At 46.8% G+C, this 18,287-nt stretch overlaps 1 protein-coding gene across 2 annotated transcripts; it reads right to left on the reverse strand.

The window, feature by feature from the left end:
• Nucleotides 1-14,254: 14,254 nt before the first annotated feature.
• On the reverse strand, nucleotides 14,255-16,501 carry FOXB1 (forkhead box B1). 2 transcript variants are annotated; one of them, XM_006128164.4, is made up of 2 exons: nucleotides 15,880-16,501; nucleotides 14,255-15,382 (listed from the first exon to the last, which is right to left on the reverse strand). In XM_006128164.4, the coding sequence occupies exon 2, from the start codon at nucleotides 15,357-15,359 to the stop codon at nucleotides 14,406-14,408; it is 954 nt and encodes a 317-aa protein (XP_006128226.2). In that variant the 5' UTR covers nucleotides 15,360-15,382; nucleotides 15,880-16,501; the 3' UTR covers nucleotides 14,255-14,405. The 2 variants fall into 2 exon arrangements, with proteins under 2 accessions (XP_006128226.2, XP_006128225.2); XM_006128163.4 differs by having other exon boundaries at nucleotides 15,691-16,500.
• Nucleotides 16,502-18,287: the final 1,786 nt, after the last annotated feature.

The following is an 18,287-nucleotide window of genomic DNA, read 5'->3' on the forward strand; positions in this document are numbered from 1 at the left end:
AGTGTTTCTTAACATTTTTGAAGGTGTTTTAAGTTAGTTCTCCTTTATTGGGGTAGGTAGCAGAGCAGTATCATGAGAAGAGTAGAACAGGAAGAAGGCAGAATTGAGACCTTTCAAGTTTTGCCTGGGCGTGGGGACGTCATTTGAGCTCCCCGTCTCAGGTGCCAAAATGTTGTGGGCCAGCCCTGGGTTTGGGTTTACACGGGGCTCAACGCACGGCCCACAGGTGGGATCCTTTGAACATGACCTCCACTGGGAACATGCTCTAGAATGGCGAGGCGTCTCCCAGGTCGGGGGAGCATTGAAAGACGCAAGCGAACGAGCTGGCTGCAACAGATGGGCATAGGGTGTCAGCATTTCTAGCCCCCAGGGAGGAAGTATCAGGAGCACCAGGGCATTGTGGAAAGTGCTTTGCATTCATGCCTGTGACTGTGAAAAGAGAATTGAATATATTTACATATATAGTGGCATGTATATGCAACCACACTTAAGTTGTGGCCCTCAGTATATGCTGTGAGGCTCTTTGTGACCCCCTAGGCTTCCAAAGTTGTGTAGCCTTGATCTATATTATTATTGATGATGGTGTCTTTACACCTTCCTCTTACACATAGGAATACCCATCACTGTCCAGTACAGAGCACTTGGCTAGATGGACTATTGGCCAAGTGTGACAATTCCCGAATGACTGAAAATCGCCTGGGTCACTCTCTTGAGTGGCTCACAACTGGGGTGCCAGCCTTAGGGCAGACTCCTCAAGAAGCAGGGCAGAGACCCTCAAATGGGTTGCATGTTCTGTGATTAGATTTCACCCACCCACAAGCCAGTGTGAACTCTGAATGCACTACGCCAATACACTTACCAGGGAGTCAGACCATTCTCTTGGGCATTGCGGTCTGTCTTGCCAAACGGGACTCAGTGAGAGATGGCTGCTTTACACCAAACAGCTCAACAGTATTTAAGTTTCTCCTAGTCCCAAAGGATCAGTCATTTACCCCAGGTCTGTTGTAATCAGATCTCCCACTAAAGGCCATGCTTGCAGTCAGTCCTAGAGTAAACTGACTAAGGATATTAACTAAGGAAATAAATGAGTCCGTTATTGCAAGGCTAAAGATGGCAAGCGTATTGATACAAACGAGTTACAAGCTCGGGTTCCAAAAGATGGCAGAGTTGTACTAATCTGTCAGCTCTGAATGCCTGGCAGGGCTAACCCAGCTTGACCCTGTGGATCTCTGGGGCTGTTTCGTAGCTCTGGCCCTGGGAGAGTCAAAACTGAAAAAGACGGGAAATGTTCTTGTCAGATATTTTTGTTTCCTTCTTCCAGAATTGACGCTGAAGGGATGAGCCCTTTTGCATGTGGCCTCTTCATGGGGGCAAGAGCAAATAACAAAGTCTTAGTACTGGGACGTCCCACGATCGCTCGGTTAGTTTTGCTTGGCTTTCTTGATGGGGAGAAGACAATCCCTCACAGGCCCATCAATGTGGGGAAGGGGTGTACCAAGGGGACAACTACTTCCGGGATTGGCGATTCAAAGGGATCGGGGCTCCTGGCCACAGCCACTGCTACTGTGGCAACAGCAGTGGCCGGAGCCCTAGGCCCTGTTAAACTGCTGCCAGAGCCCCCCACGGCATGCTCTGGGCAATGCTGAGGGATGTCTGAGGGAGGCTAACCCTAGTCGTCTTCCCTTTTCACTCAAGGCCCTGTCCCTTACAGCTATGCAGAGCTGGGCCCACCCCCATCTTGCCCAGGGGACCAGGGTGTCTGTCTCATGACTTGGTCCCCAGTTTCAGAGCAAACATTTACAATTATAAAGCAAAAAGTTATCCCCATATAGCTGCGCATAAAGAAACTAAGTGAGATGAATGCAGGCAGCCATTTACAAGCATTTCAGAATCTCTTGGTAATAAGTCTAATACCGGTCTTAACCAAACAACACACGGGTGGAACAAACAGCTTTCCAGCAGTGAATTTGTCAGTGCTTCGCTGTGGTCTAACGCTTTGGCAAGAGCTGATCCCTGGTCTGCCAGTGTAACACCTGGGTTTTGTTTTGGTTTGTTTTAACCAGCAACCCCACATCTTGAGCTTACAAATGTGGCACTATTTCTGCCCCAGTCAATTCCAGAAAAGTCAGATCTTCTCCCCAGAGGCTCCAGATACAGCTGAAAATGGCATAGAGGTGGGGAAGAGCTGTAGCTTTGGCTCCAGATTGGACCCAGTTATATTTAATTAATTTGTTTAAATATACCGCTACTCAGTGAGTGTCCATTCCAGCCTGTGGGCACATTTGGATCCATTGAAATTCACATTCCATGGTGCACACTGTAGTTGTCATCAAGAGGTAAAAATCAAATCTTTCCAAAGCAGGTATCATTAGCCCCAAACCCTCTCTCTTGCTCCCTTTCCCTGGGGAAAAGAAATCCTCCGCTCAGTTACGAAGGGTTAGATACTTGGCTAAGACCAAAGTGCATAGGCAATAAGTTAGGATGGGGAGTGCTGAAATATGTCTTCCTGTTCTTCATCTCTGTGCTTGCACACATCAGCTCTGTGTGCAACACCCTCTTGTTAGAGGGGCCTAAGGACTCCTCTGAATAATGGTGTGGGCCAAGGGCTGTCTAACTCCTGGGGACAGACCACAGTGTGACGGGGTGCAGTCGGACAGCCCCTCGGGGTGCCTTTGAGTGCTGACATGGCCACTGCCACTCGCTCCTCACTTCCTGGCCCCGCGCTGAGATCCCTGCCCCACGGAGAAGCAGCACAGACACTGAACCACTTCAGGTCCAAAGAGAGTGCAGTTTCGGGCCCAGCTTCCTGAGAGAGCTCTCCCCAGATGGGAACAAACCCCAAAGAATTAAGTAAGCCACGTTTAACAATGGAAGTGGGAATGTGCACAGTGGTTGCTGCCCCCCCCCCCCCCCCCCCCCCGGTAATTCCTTACACTGGGTTTGATAGAAATGAAAAATGATTTTATTTAGTACAAGCAGTAGGATTTAAGTAGTAACGAGAGACAAGGCTGAGCAAAGGAAGCTACAAATCAAAAGAAACTACCACTTGGCTAATTCTACACTGAAACCTCAGTTCAAATGCACCCTAAAACCTCTTCTCCAGCTACCACTCCAAACCAGGGCTGTCTCTCCACCCCGGTCTTTGGCTACTTCCTTCAGGTGCAGCCCAGCCAAAAGACCAAGGCCCCTGCTTTCCTGTCCTTTTTGTTAAGGAATAGAGGCCACTCCCTACCAACCACTGCTCAGTGGAAGGACAAAAGAGATTAACAGTTGGGTAACATGCTCCATGTGTCTCATTCACACATTTGAAACCCAAAGTATCCCCCACTCCATCTGTCTAATTTGACATGCACCAATGATACCTACATCAAAGACAGATAAACAACCAGTGGATCATGACATGCAGATCGATGGGTTACACAAAATAATTTGTTCAAACCACCTTTGAGTTATGTATATTCGTGTCTGTAAATTCATTTCATAAAGCATGGGGAGGGGGGTCCGTCCAGGGCTGGCCTTAGCATGAGGTAAACTGAGGAGGTCGCCTCGGGTGCCAGACTGTGGGGAGGAGGATGCCAGTAGGACCCAGAGTGTAGAAAATTGTCTGCTGCTGGTGCATGTGTATTCTCTCTGCTCTAGATGCACAGAGGAAGGAGGGCATGAGACATAATAGGCAGGCAGAACAAAAAGTGAGGGGAAATAACAAATGGGGGGGGGGGGAGAGGAAGAGGAGAAGCCTCTTGTGTACCTCTCTAGCAACCCCAGGAGCTAGGACTGATTAACACCAGCTTCTCAGTGAGCTTCCTGTTCCCTGCTGCTTCCCTGAACCCACTTGAGGAGAACAGGCAGCCAACTGAAGCAGTAGGAGCCAGTTAGGCCCTTAAGACGCTGATCTCTTCCCTCACTCAGGCCCTGCTACCAGCCTGCTTATTTGTCCTCTTCAGTTGAGTGTTGAGCCACTATAGCTGGCCCAGAACAGCAGTCACGAGTAAAAGAAGAAAATGCCCCTCTGGGGCAGCATTCAGAAAAAGAAAGAAAGCAAAGGAAGGTTTTCTGTCTAAGCAGGAAGGAGCTCTCCTGAGATACAGACACACACACGTTCACAGTGAGCCTTCTGGCACCAGTGACGATGAGAGTGGTGAGGAGATGCCTGATCTTCTAGTTAGTCGGGGTGCAAGTGACCTGGCAGCTGCAGCAGCATCCATATCTCCGTCTCCATCCATGCATATTCCTGGAGAAGGGTGTGGTGGAGGTGCAAGAAACAGCTGCTGCTGAGTTTAGTTCCTTAAGTCCAGACGATCCAGGACTGTGAAACCACTTGAGCAGTAGCCTGAGGGACTTCCTTGTACTGCATGGGCCAGAGCAAGTGAAAAACTTCGTGTTCCCCAAAAACAATGAAAATAGAAGTTTCCATCCAACACATTACTGACATGAAATCCCCAATGGTGACCAAGTGGAGAGGCCATGGCTTATGTACTCAAACCCCAGAATGCTGCATACTGTGTTTGTTGCAAACTCTTCCAGTGTAATGTTCCGGCCACATTGGGTTCTACAGGAACAAAGGACTGTAGAAATCTGGCATGCCATGAGAAGACCGCAAATCACCAGAGAGCATTCTATAGGTGGAAAGAGCTTGAGATGAGACTAAGGTTCAAGGCCACCATAGAGATCAGCATCAAGAGGAGATTGCCAGAGTCTCTTTACTGGCAAAATGTTCCAAAAAGGCTCAATGCTTGCTACCCAAAACCTAGCACTGCGTGGCACTTCAGATCAGCTGTATGTGCCAAACAATGGAAACTTCCTTAACTGTGGAGCTGGTGGCTGAGTTGGATGCTGTACTCCAGGAGCATCTAAAAAGAATCACCACCCAAGAAATGTACACACACCACTACCTTGGAAAAATAATTCAAAATGAGATCATACAGTTCCTGGCAACAAAAGTCAAACAGAAGATTGTGGCAGATCTGAAGTCAGCAAGATATTACTCTTATTCTGGACTGCACACCTGACATCAGCCATACGGAACAAATGACTTTAATGGTGCGTTTTGTAACAACAACTGAACTAAATGAAAATGTCCCTGCAATGGTGACTGTCAGGGCGTTTTCTAGAATGTATTGACATTGATACTACAGGAGCTGGTATGACAAATGTGTTTGTTAAAAAGCTGGAAGATACGGGAATTGCAATAGCTGACATGAGAGGTCAGGGCTACGATGATGGTGACAACATGAGGAAAGAACAGAGCAGTACAGACATGGATCCAAGAGTTAAACCCTCGAGCTTTTTTTATCCTATCAGTTCTCACTCATTGAACTTGATGGTTAGTGATATACCCTCAGCTTCTAGTGAGGCTGCTGAATTTTGTACTGTAATTCAAAGCATCTATGTATTTTTCTCTGCAAAAACTCATCGATAGCAACTTTTGAAGCAACATCTGGGAACATCCTCTCTGACACTGAAACCACTGAGTGCCACACGATGGGAAAGTCGAGTGGAGGTGATAGGCTTATCAAACACCAAATTGGGAAGATAGATGATGCCATAGTTGCCATTATGGAGGATAATGATATGACCAGAACTGTTCGTGGGAGAACAGTGGCAGAGGGAAATGGCATCACCAGAAACACATACAACTTCAAATTTCTGTGTGGCCTAGTGTTGTGGCATGACATCCTGTTTGAAATGTTGTAAGCATGAGACTCAAGGTGTTGACCTTGATATATCTGGAGCAACGGAACAAGTGGACAAAGCAAAGGCGTACTTCAGTCTTATGAGGGATGTAAAAAACGTTCTGAAGAGTGCACAGAAGTTGCACAGAGGAACTTCACACTGAAGCTATTTTCCCACCTATTCAAGAATACGAGAGTCACCGAAGAAGACGACATTTTGATTACGAGGCACGGGATAATCCCATAAAAGACCCTGAACAACAATTCAAAGTTGAATTTTTTAGCCAGGTGCTAGATTGTGCAATTGTCAGTTGAAGAACATTTCATGCAGCTCAAGGAACACAGAGGTATATTTGGGATGTTGTATGATATTCCAGATCTCCTCACTATACCTGAAGACCTACACCAGCAATGCAGGGCATTAGAGACAATGTAGACGCATGACTTGCGCGATATTGATGCCAGTGATTTTAGGTGATGAACTGAAAGCCCTTTCAAGATGCATTTCGGCAGGATCAACTCCAAAGGCTGTTCTGAAATATATGTGCACAAATAAGATGACCACCCTCTTTCCAAATGCTTTTGTTGCTCTGCGCATTCTTCTAACATTTCCTGTAACAGTTGCCGGTGGAGAACGCAGCTTCTCCAAGCTGAAGTGAATAAAAACACATCTACGCTCCCAATGACACAGGAGAGACTGGTCGGCCTTGCAACCATCTCAATAGAGCATGAGCTGGCCCAGACTGTGGACCTTTAGAAGCAGTTCAAATCTCTGCAACCAAGAAGGCACAGAAAACACCACTTTGATTATTCACGCAGATCAAAATGCCAGTGTTTACTATGCAGACAAGAAAAGTTACATTTGCTGTTCAGGCGTTTGAAAGTTAAGTGTTTCTTAACATTTTTGAAGAAGGCGTTTTAAGTTGTTACTGCTCTGCTACCTACCCCAATAAAGGAGAACTATCATGAGAGGAGTAGAACAGGAAGAAGGCAGAATTGAGACCTTCCAAAGTTTAGGCCCAAGCAAGGGGCTATGCGTGCCCCATTTGAGCTCCCCGTCTCAGGTGCCAAAATGATATGGGCCGGCTCTGGGTCTCACACATGGGATCCATGTTTATGCAGATCCCCTGGTTCCAACATTCTGCACAGGAGGCGGCTGCAGTTGCTCTTCCGATATGTGGGATGGGAACATATTTGTGATGTTTCGTTCACTGGCCCTAGGCTCAGGAGAGAAGGGGGTAGATATTACCTCCAGGAGGGGCAGGTGGAGTGCCTTATGCACTGGCACTGGAGGAATTTCACAGGCTTGTCAAAGCCAGAAAAGGAAGAAATGTGGGAGGCGTTACAAAGAAAAATTGCAAGTTATGAGGTCATGTGCCTCTGATCAGCATTCAGTAGATGTCAGCAGAAATGTAGGGCAAAATGCAGATGGGTTTGCAGCTGTCTGGGCATATAGATGCCATCAGCACATGGGGTTAGCATTTGCCCTTCACCTCTCTGAAAAGTTTGAATTTTTCCATAGGCCATGATCCCCTGCTACCGAATTTGCCATTGTGTGGGAGTGAGATGGTTCCAGTTTGCATGAATACCCTTTGTTCATGACTGGTGTGCTATACAGTAACGTGTATGAAGCTCACTTGTCCATCTCATTTGGGAGGTTCTTGGGCTTTTTTACGTTTATTTCTAAGTAGAGGAACATCTTAGCCGAAGTTTTGATGTTTATCCCCTTTCTTTTTAACCTGTAGGGAATTTGATTCACGTAATCTTAGCACAAACTACAGTGGAAAATTTGTTTAGAAAAATGGTGCATGCCAAGATTGAGGGGGGATGTGGTAGCAGTTTTCAAGTACCTAGAAGGGTGTTACAAGGAGGAGGGAGAAAAATTGTTCTTGACCTGTGATAAGACGAGAAGCAATGGACTTAAATTGCATCAAGGAAGATTTAGGCTGAACATTAGGAAAAACTTCTTGCCAGGGTGATTAAACACTAAAATTGCTGAGGGAAGTTATGGAATCTCGGTAACTAGAGATATTTAAGAGCAGATAAGAAAGACATCTGTCAGGGGTGATATACATGGTGCTTGGTCCTGCAATGAGGGCAGGGAATTGGACTCGAGGACCTTTCAAGGTCCCTTCCAGTTCTACTGTTCTATGATTCTATGCACTGCTTTGACTCTGAGCTATTATAAAGGATCAGCTCCTTACCTTGCTTACAAGGAATGTGGCTGATGCCAATGGAGCCAAGCTTTGTTAGGTTCTGAATGTTATCTGAATTGTTAAGAAGCGGCAAAGGGTCTGAGCACATCAAAAACATGGGGTGTTTGCTGCTGACATCACTGGAGGAAGGAGAGGCCCCCACAATTGGGGCTGATCCTTGATTTATGCCTCCCCCCATCCAACTGCATGGAATGCAAAAGCAAGCCTTATCTAACTTTGATTGGTTTTGACTGCATAGTTTGAAAACAGTGCACATAAGTTAATCTTTACAAATAGGACCAGTGTTGTTACTGTCTGTAGCCATTTTAGTGGGGGAGAGTTAATGGGTGTAGTGTTCTCCTATGATGTAAAATTAGTCTTGGTTGTAATGTCTCTCTAAGGAGCTGCTCTAATTAATGCAAAATACTCTAGTTACTACTTAATAAATACTAAGGCTCTTCTAAATGGCACAAAATTAAGATCTTTTATTTAGCAGATCCTATAGATGAGGGCATGTGTTAACCTTTCAAACACTTGAGCTTTCTCCAGCAATGGTTATAGATGTGGTGTGAGAGAAACAGAACATCTGGGCTGGGGTGTCAATATTTTTCAGAACAGACCAGAATCTTGTTCATGCTGTCTGGTTAGTAAAGCTACCAACAAAGGTAACATTTCAGAAAATAAACGAATGTAAGAGAACTGTTGCAAAACAAACAAAATCCCTAGAACAGATTTAGACTGTGTGTGTGTGTGTGTGTGTGTGTGTGTGTGTGTGTGTGTGTGTGTGTGTGTGGTCTGAACCTTTCTCCTCTAAAAACTGCAAATGCAGCTTTTCGGTGCTGTTAACTAAGTTTTTATGTACCAACTAAGGAAATCAAAATTTGAAGTGAAATATTGTTTAATATTACCACCTTTATTTTGACCCTCTTAATGGCATTTATGAAGATATGACTTAGTTAGAAAATTTCTAGTTAGAACTTAGTTATGTTGCTGTATCTCATAGTGATTGCAGACTAATTCAGTCTTCTCTTCCTCTGTATAAGAAATGAGAAAATACAGTTCAGAAAGTATACATTTCATTTCCTATTTCTGAGTTTACCATTCCCTTGCCACATACACTACAAACACAGATAACCCAATTTAAATCCAGAAATTAAGACCCAGACCATCCAACTTCCAGTTATGCAAGCTGAATTTTCACTCTATCTTTGAAACAAAATGCACCTGCAGTCAGTTGAAAAATACAGCTTAGAATGTAATAAACTGTTGCAGGTATCTAGCAATTTTGGACTGGTGATTCATGCATCGGAGCCGGCTTTTCTCAATGCAAATATTTTCTTTGCAGACTTCTGTATAGCCAGGACAGTTCTATGTATCATAGTGTGGGTGAACCTAAAACCTAGTGGAGTTGGTGTAAATCAGGAGTAGCGCAAAGCGATTGATAAATGGCCCGCTTGTAAATTCAGAATAAGGGAGATCACAGTCCGACCCTGGAGTGTGTGTGTGTTTGCTCGCTCGTGTATTCGGGGATTTTTTCATGTTTCCAGATCTGAAAGTTCTAACTTGATGAATTAAAAGGCAGCGGGGTAATCAAAAGGCAAGGAACGTTTACAGACACGTTTGCGTACGTGTCAATCGATACCACACACACACACACACACACACACACACACACACACACACACACACAAACTATCCTCAATGCAACTGCTGCATTTCTCAGGATGCGCTTAATCAGCTTTCCAGCAGAAGTTGACTTCCCCCTCCCCCCCCCCATCTCTCCCTCTTTTAAATACGACTCGTATTTCCAAACCTGTCTGATAGCTCGGCTTGATCAGCCCTGCTTGTAACCCCTGAGCCTGTTTCCCAAACGCGGGGAGCGGCGCAGCACTGTAGTGCAAACAGACCCACAGAAATGAGAGCGAGAGGGGAAGGTAACATGAATTTAAATTCCAAAGGGGTTTCAGCGCTGGTTTCCTAGTTCCCGAGTCAGCTATGTGTTTGTGAAAATTCAGCCTTTTTGTCTCTTAGAAAAAAAGGGCTAAATCTACATCGGTGGCCCAGTCTAGGTTTGCTATTCTTTGCATTTTCTATTCAAGTGAATGAGAGTGAATGAAGTGGCCTGGGACCCTTTATTTGATCTACTCAATTGCATAAAGTGACAGAATTCTAATATATTTGTTTAATGCTCTTCAATGGGGCTTTCACTTGCTAGCTTGCAAATGAAGCTTCGATCTACAAAGTTTTGTCCTTTTTCTTCCTCCTCTTCCCCCCCCCTTTTTTTTGGCAAAGGGACATATTTCATAATTTGGGCCGTGGTGTGAAGCGATCTCGAGAGGAGTTTTAGACTCGAAAAGTGGGGAATAAAGAAACAGATGTGAAGTTATTGTAAATGCCGATCGTAGGCTCTGAGGCTATTGTAAACCCACTGCAGGCGGTCCAAAGCCTCTCTTTTTCATGCTGTAATTGAAACATATTAATTAGATAATTTGTTGTTAGTTTAAAAGAAACAAATACAGCCCCTCTACGGCTTCACAGCCTGCATTCCTTTTTGATGGAGGTGGATTTAAAAAAAAAACCCTCCCAAAACCTGACAATTAAGATTTAAAGATAATCCTGCACTGAAACTGACGATAAATTCTCCTTCACTTTCCTAAGGAGCACTTTAAAAACAGAGTTTTGCTTGTGAAATTCCCTTATAGGGCTCTCTGTGAACCCTTCCTTCCCCCCCCCCCACACACAGACACACACACACAACCTGGCAAGATTGCAGTGAGTCTTCCCCGCAAAACACGATCAGAGGCCACACTTAAAAACTGTGTAAAGAAAACAAGTGTCAGAAGGATCCTGGCTTCTTTCGGTCCGCTTGGGTTGGAGCCTGATCTTACAGCGGACAAAAAATAAGAAACATACGGACTAGAATGTATCCAGAACTTACGCATTGAAAGGAAGCAAAAATCCAAGGGCCAAGCACTTGGGATGTACTCTAAGACAAGAGGAGTGCTTCTTGTCTGCAATTCCCTGCTCTTTACATCAAAATACACTTCGTTTAAAATGTATCCGTAGCAAAAAATAATTGCAAATCACCCTTGAGTAAAGTCTCCAAACAAGATTCCAGCTCGGCAACCTGTGGTGGGTGCTTCATTTCCTTCCCCCCCCCCCCCTTGCTGTTTTATTTCAGATCTGAGTTTATTGACTTTGGACTTGAGCCATTAGAGATTTAACAAGACAAAGCAGTAAATTCAAGGGACACTCTGCATTGCTTATTTGTGGCATACCTTTGAAATGCACATCTAAGCCTTTACCAAGCAAAGAACGAAAAGAATGACTTGTGAGTTTGCTATGAAAACGTAGCTTGTCAATACTCGTTATGGTCTCTTCCTGGTAGCATAGTGTGAAAGGTGGTGCTGGTTATTGGCAAAGAAAACTCTGCATGTGGTGAAATGTTATGATCCTGTTGGCAGATATAAAAATGGCATTGAATAATATGATTAAAGCTGTGAGAAATACACATTTTAAAGGCTTTTTCCCGGGTTCTTTTCTAATGCGGATTAGAAATTTAGATGGTAAACAGAGAGATTGTAAAGGTGTAAACTTTGCTGATCATGATCCCGCCGGGGTACTGTATAGTTTCAAATTATTCTGCAAATGTAATTAGATCTAGTTGGATCTTCTCACTGGAGTTAAGTTTTTTTTAACTGTTGGAATTGTTTCTTTTTTTGGTATATTTTTGTAAAGAACTCGTAGGCAAATGTAGGTCATCGCTTGTTTCGGAAAAGTTTGTCGAGTTTTGTGTCCATTGATCTGGTGATAAGTTGTGAATGCTTTCTTTAGCTGATCGTGTTGATATAATCGTGGGTTGGACTTGATGAATGAGTTCAGTTGTCCCCCATCTGACAAGCTTTAGCAGCTTCATGCATTTTAATCAGCCCAATGATTCATGTATTTTCCACCTTTTTTTCCTGTGTGTGGGATCCGCTCTTAAAGTCGCAACTGGATTAATTATACTCTACATTAACCTTAAACTTTTTTTCCGAGTACCTTTCTATATGTATTTAAGGGAGATGGGGCTTTCTTTCAAATGTCTGTATCTACAGACACAAACCCATAGAAATGTACCTCTTTAAAATCACTTACATTGCATCCTTTAGGTTCATTAGAACACAATGTCGATTTTCTTTTTAATAAGTATTTAAGTATCTTATTGTCATGTAACTACATTATTGGAATGTTATTACATCTGAAAGGCTAACACACTAGTTTTACTAGATTATCTCCATTAATTTGAATTCCAAATTCTCAATAATTATGCAGAATCTTTGCAAAATCCTAAAAAGAAATTCAAAAGAAATGCATTGGAAACTTTGAAATCCAGATTTCAAAGTTGTTTCTTACTACATTTTATACAAAGAAAAATTCTGTTAATTTACAGATTAAAATAATAACACTGTATGTTTGTTCGTAATCTAGGTTGGTTTGTTTTTTTTAAAAAAGACGTTAATATACATAAAGAACAGTAGTTGACAGCTAAAATACGTTGATTTTACTCAAAACTAAATAGAATGCATTGTTTTATATGGAGGTTTGGAAATATTTTGATCTGCCTCTTGCATTACAAAATTCTAGTGTTTCTAGTGTTAAAAAGTTCAGTGTGTTAAAAAAATGTTTTGAAATCTGAATTGCAATCCAGTATTGCTAAGGTTCGTTTATTATTATAGTTATTCAAGGAAAAAGTCTATTCGTGTTCCGTGTGTGTGTGTGTGTGTGTATACATACACACCCACACACAGTTTTTAACTAGGCATATAATTCACACATACAGACATATGTATAAATAGCATGTTACATATGTTTTTATATATATACTAGTGTAGTTTATGAACTATAGCTTGATTTTTCCATTTGGTAATCATGTGAGAATGACCTTATATAGAAAGCTTTTGTATTTTATTAAACGATTATATTTATAGTTACAGTTCTCTTCATCCTGTGAAAAATTTATGTAGATCAATTAAAATTGAAATATTGGATTTCCCATCTAAACTAATATTCTTATTTTCCGGGTACAAACTCTTCAAAAAGACGAATAAGAAAGTAAAAGTGAATTTACATATTTTAATGAGAAAATAGTATTTGGACGACTAGGTTCATAATTTAACGTAGACGCTTCCCTTTTTTTAATTTTTGTCTTAACACGCATGCTGGGAACAAGAACATCAATATTTAAAATATCATGCTCATTCTGTACAAGGAAAATGTTAAAAAGGAATCTCTTTACAGCTGCGATGAACACTACCACGTTTTGTTTTTGTCTTAACTTAAGCAGTTCACAACAGTTCGGTTTCCAGCAAACTACCTAAAACTAGGAAGGGATATAAGCAAACAAAAGTGCATGTTACACGTTTATAATCATTCCTATTCACAGACATTTACAGTGTCTTCTCTCCCCTCCCCCCCCAGCCCCCTCTCAGTTTGTCTGAAAAGTTCCAACAGAAAACAATACCTTTTCCCCCTGTTGTGGTGCTGCCTTGCTCTTACCCACTGACCTGAGCAGCTTGACATAAGCTACCTTAGGTTGTCTGCTTGGCAGAGGATTTGTTTTCTCTCTATTGCTTTACTTTTAATTTTCTTAAACCAAAAATAAATAACTTTCAAAAACTCACACACAAATAACTCCCCCTCCTCTTCCACCTGCAAATGAAACAGCCACATGACAACAGGTACTGGAAAAGAGGACCTATTTTCTCTCTCTCAGGACAGACTGAAGTTCAGTATTTACATTAGAACAGGCGTTTTTGTAAACAATATACGTGTTCAGTGTGGACTGGTGGCTTGCCATTTGCATGGTTTTCTGCCCTTTTGTACTTAACACACATTCTTGTACATAAATCGGTAGTCGAAGTGTAACTTCCCCCATGCAAACAATGCTGAAGCCAGTGGAACTTTTCAGCCCAGGATGGTAACTGGCAGGCTCTCAAGCTTTGGGGACCTGTTTCACGCTTTCCTTGTATAACGCTGTATAAATAGGAATTCATCTGGCTAAGTGGTTCCTGTAACCCTGCAAGCTTTTAACTCTCCTGGCTTTTTTGAAATGGAAAAGACACTTGTTTCCAAAATCCAGCTAAGCTGGAAACAATCCCGAAAACAAGCGGTCCCCCCTCCCCCTTTCCACTGGCTCTGGTTTTAAAGGCAGGTCCTGGGTGCAAATGGTGCTCTCCCCAGACAAAGGCAGGGACCCGGGCTTGTCTAACGCTCCCGCGGTAGTTTCGGGGGAAGGTGCCTTAAGGACTGGAGGAGACCTAGCCATGCAGATGGCACTTTCTACCTCGAACAGCCACTTTCCGAGTGTGTCAACCAAGTTACGGGACAGCCACCCACCGCCCCGGGACGGACCCCCTCGGTCTGGGAGGCGAAGCCCAGACGCTCAGCAGGGTAGCAAACCTCGCGGCTTCCCGCCGGCAGCTTTCTCTCCTCTCTCCCGAGGGAGGAGAAAACTCCGAGGAAAGTTGGGAGCGAGCTGCGGCGCGGGCGGCCCGGGTCAGTGCACGGCTACCGAGTGCAGGGCCGAGGCGGGGCTGGTCAGCGTCTCGCTGGGCGTCGCGGGGCTGCTTTGGCTGGTGAGTGTCTGGGACGAGGTGGGGCTGAGCGAGGGGGGCGAGTTCGTGAGCAGGGTGGGGATGGGCGCGGGCAGGGCCGCCAGGGCGGGCACGGCCGCCGGGGTGGGCTTGATGGGCACCGGGATGGCCGGGAGAGTCTGCCCGCCGTGGCACAGCGGCTTGAGGGGCACGCCGTAGGCGCTGTAGTCGCCGCCGGCCATGGAGAGGGGGGCGGCCGTGTCGAGCATGCCGGAGCCGTACACGTGGGGCCAGCCGGGCCCCAGGGAGCTGCCCAGCTGGTTGGGCAGCGGGTAGGCGGCGGGCACGGGCTGCACGGCGGAGAAGGCCAGCCCGCCCGGCATCTTGTACTCGCGGGCGATGATGTTCTCGATGGCGAAGGGGTGCTTGAAGCCGGAGGGCTGGGAGACGCCCAGGCTGTAGGCGGCCATCTGGGGCAGGTGGGGGCCGCCGGCCGCCAGCGCGCTGAGCCGCAGCTTGGCCTGCTGCTGCAGGTACTGCGCCGCCTCGGCCGGCTTGCTGGGCGCCAGCGGGTCGGACTTGAGCACCTTGAAGCGCTTGCGGCGCCGCAGGAAGCTGCCGTTCTCGAACATGTCCCCGCAGCTGGGGTGCAGCGCCCAGAAGCTGCCCTTGCCCGGCTGGTCGGGCCGGCGCGGGATCTTGATGAAGCAGTCGTTGAAGGAGAGGTTGTGGCGCAGCGAGTTCTGCCAGCGCTGCGTGTTCTCCCGGTAGTAGGGGAACCGGTCCATGATGAACTTGTAGATCTCGCTCAGGGGCAGCATCTTCTCGGGCGAGCTCTGGATGGCCATGGCCGTCAGCGAGATGTAGGAGTAGGGCGGCTTCTGGTCGCTGTACGTGTTCCGGCCCGGGCGCGGCATCGTGGCTGGGGAGCCGCCGAGATCTGCGGAGGGGCGAGCGGGGTAAGGCGGGGGGCAGGCGGGCTAGGCTTTAAAGCGGGCCGGGGGGTGTGTGTGCGTGCGTGTCCGGGGCGGGGGGGACTGAGACAGAGCGGAGCTGATCCCCCCCCCCCGGGTAAAATCGCCCAAACCCCTCCGGCCCCCGGGGGAAGCGAGCCCCCCACGCCAGCGCTCCGCCGCTGAGTTACTTCGGCTGTCTCTCTGCCCCCCTCCCCTGCAGTTAGAGAAGGGGCTGCTCCCCCCCCCCCCGAGCAGGGGCTGGGAGCGGACCCTCCCCACCAGCAATGCCCACCTTAAAGTTGCTGGAAGTTGATAGTCCGCATCCGGGATGCAGCTGGGAGTCAGGTCTCCTCGCCCGAGCCCTCCCGCTTCCTTTCCGGCCGCTCCGCTTAGTTTTAGTCCGGAGGAGGCTGGGCTGTGGGACCCTCTCGCTCCCCTCCCTTCTCCTGGGAAGGCGGAATCCCGGCTCGGCTTCGCTCACCCCCAGCGGCTGCTGGACCGGGGCAGGGGCTCGCTCGCTTCTCCGCCGCCGAGAGCAGCTAAGGACTTGCCTCCATGTCCTTCCTCTAACCATCTGATAGTTTTATGTGGTGACATGAGCAGAAAAGACCCCTGCAGAGGCGCTTCATTAATGTGCCACTTCTTTGCTATCATATGACAATCGCCTTGGGAGGAGGGAGCGGGGGAGGAGGGGGGGCTGAAAGAAAGGCATAATCTGGTTTCATTTACACCTATTTACATGGGCACCTTGGGCCAATAGGAATCATTTCCATGTGAAGACCCGGCGCGGGGTGAAAAGGCTCAGCGAGCGGAATGGGAGTGTGGTGGCACCCAGTAGCCGTGTGCGTGCGAAGGTATGCACTACCCTCTCGGTGGGCTCTGCCAGGGAGCTTAGTCTGCAATTCACACTTACAAATGGAGCTGCTGAGCAGTGGGATGTTTGACATGGAAATTGCTTGGCTGGGGTATTCTGTTTGTTCTGCATTGTGATCTGATTTGTATTGTTGGCTCACTCAAGGCACGGCTCTTTCCTTGAACGAGAGACTTTCTCTTTGCCAAATCAAACGGAGCCCAAGCCCGCTTTCCAAAGGCTAGGCCGATGAAAAGGCCAGGCTGGGCCCCTGCTTCACAACCATGTCGAAGTTTTCATGACTGTCAGCTACTTCCCCTGAAATTTAGAAACGACTGTTTGTTTGGTTACCACCAACGCTTTGGGTCCTGACAAAGTTGTGCTAGGCTGGAGAAGAAAACCCCGGGGGTTATTTTAGATACTGGAGAGTCTGATTTATGTAAATTGCCTCTGTTGGTTTCAGACCTGTGGCGATTTCACTGGATCCCAGGCGATACAAGCAACAGCTGTGACTGTGTTTAAAAAAAAAAAAAGTGTTTAATCCTATTCCTGTTCTAACCAGGCAGACCTCAGATTGGACGTTTACACTGCTGCGCAAGCATGGGGTTATTTATTCCATCTGCCTTGTTAACCTCTTAAATATTGTTTAATCTCCAAGCTAGCACAACTCGAGGAGTTTTGTACTGGGAAAGCGCATTTAGAGGATAGCAATAATACGCTGGAGTCTGTGTGCATGTGCTTATACACCCAGCTTTGTGTGTCTGGATATGTACACACACACTGTGGTGTCCAAATCGGAGTAACTCAGGTACAGTCGATTGCACCGTCCTTTCTAGTAAGGGCCCGATCCCGGAAACTTTATTCAGGGGCGCAGCTCCATGGCGGCCCACGGGAGCGCTCAGGAGGCTTGGGCCTGATCCTGCAGCATGAAGGGCTGTCGAGGCGCTTGTCCTGTGAGGGAAATCGGAGCTAATGTGGCTCACTGTGATGCTATAAGATGCGCAGAGGCGGGGCGGGCCAGGGGCTGTACGCGAAAGGTGCGGTGGGGTGTGGGCGCCCGGCGCCGGATGTCGGAGCGAGTCAGTAACGCACCGAAATGTCATTTAGCCACGAGAAATTTAGGCGCTTACACAAAGTCATTAATCCAGAGGGGGCGGCCGAGCCCGAGCGCGCCCGCTTGAGATGCGAGCGCACGTTTTCCAATATTCGCAGGAGCACTTGAGGGAAGGAAAAATGTCAGCGTCTTAATTCAGCAAAAATACGCCAGGGAGGAGGGGGCAGCTGGCGCCGTCCGTCGGTCTGTCCGCACTCCTAGTCCCTGGATCCGCGTTTCCTGCTCCCGCCGGCCGCAGCGCGCTTTGCGCTGCCTGCTCGGGTCGGGCTGGGAGCCGACGAGTGCAGACGGAGTTGTGCTCTAGGGATCTAGTGAGTGCGGGTAGGGGCACTGGCGGGGGGAGGACAGGGGCCTCCAAAACTTTTTTTATGAGTGGGATAAGAGGGCATGATAAAGGGGCGCTAGAGTTTGAGAGCGGCTGCCCTGTGAAATGAACCCAAACTCCTCCTCTAGCTCCTTGGGACAACGAGGGAGAACTTCGCTCCCCCCCCCCCCCAACACTTTCCAAATCTTTAAAATTCTTCTTCCAAAGCCCTGTTCCGTTTGATCTCGGAGAGCCACTCTGTGGAAATCATTGCTCCGAGGTAACGGGGAGTTAATTAAAACACTCCCATCCAAAAGGGGACATACTTTTGCCCAATCCCTCTTTTTCCATAAGATCCGGGGAAATCGGCTTCAATTGTCACATGTTGCTCCAAGTACAAATGCTGTATGTTTTTGAGTGGCCAGATTTTTTCCAAGGGGTAAAAGCATCTCCCAGGAGAAGGACGTGAGCGGAGTAGGCGAGTGATTCCCCCTTAATTAGTACACAAGTTTTGTGCCATCTTCAGCCTCACACACACGCCAGATGGGGGAGATACACCCGCGCTCCCCCTAAAATGAAGGATTTCAGTGTAATTTACAGGGGGTGCGTTCCCCCTTTTCA

The sequence above is a fragment of the Pelodiscus sinensis genome, chromosome 14, assembly GCF_049634645.1.
Source record: "Pelodiscus sinensis isolate JC-2024 chromosome 14, ASM4963464v1, whole genome shotgun sequence".
Taxonomy (NCBI): domain Eukaryota; kingdom Metazoa; phylum Chordata; order Testudines; family Trionychidae; genus Pelodiscus; species Pelodiscus sinensis.

Bases quoted from the DNA above. Each gene is read 5' to 3' on its own strand.
- FOXB1 (XM_006128164.4), bottom strand. From the start codon at position 15,359: ATGCCGCGCCCGGGCCGGAACACGTACAGCGACCAGAAGCCGCCCTAC.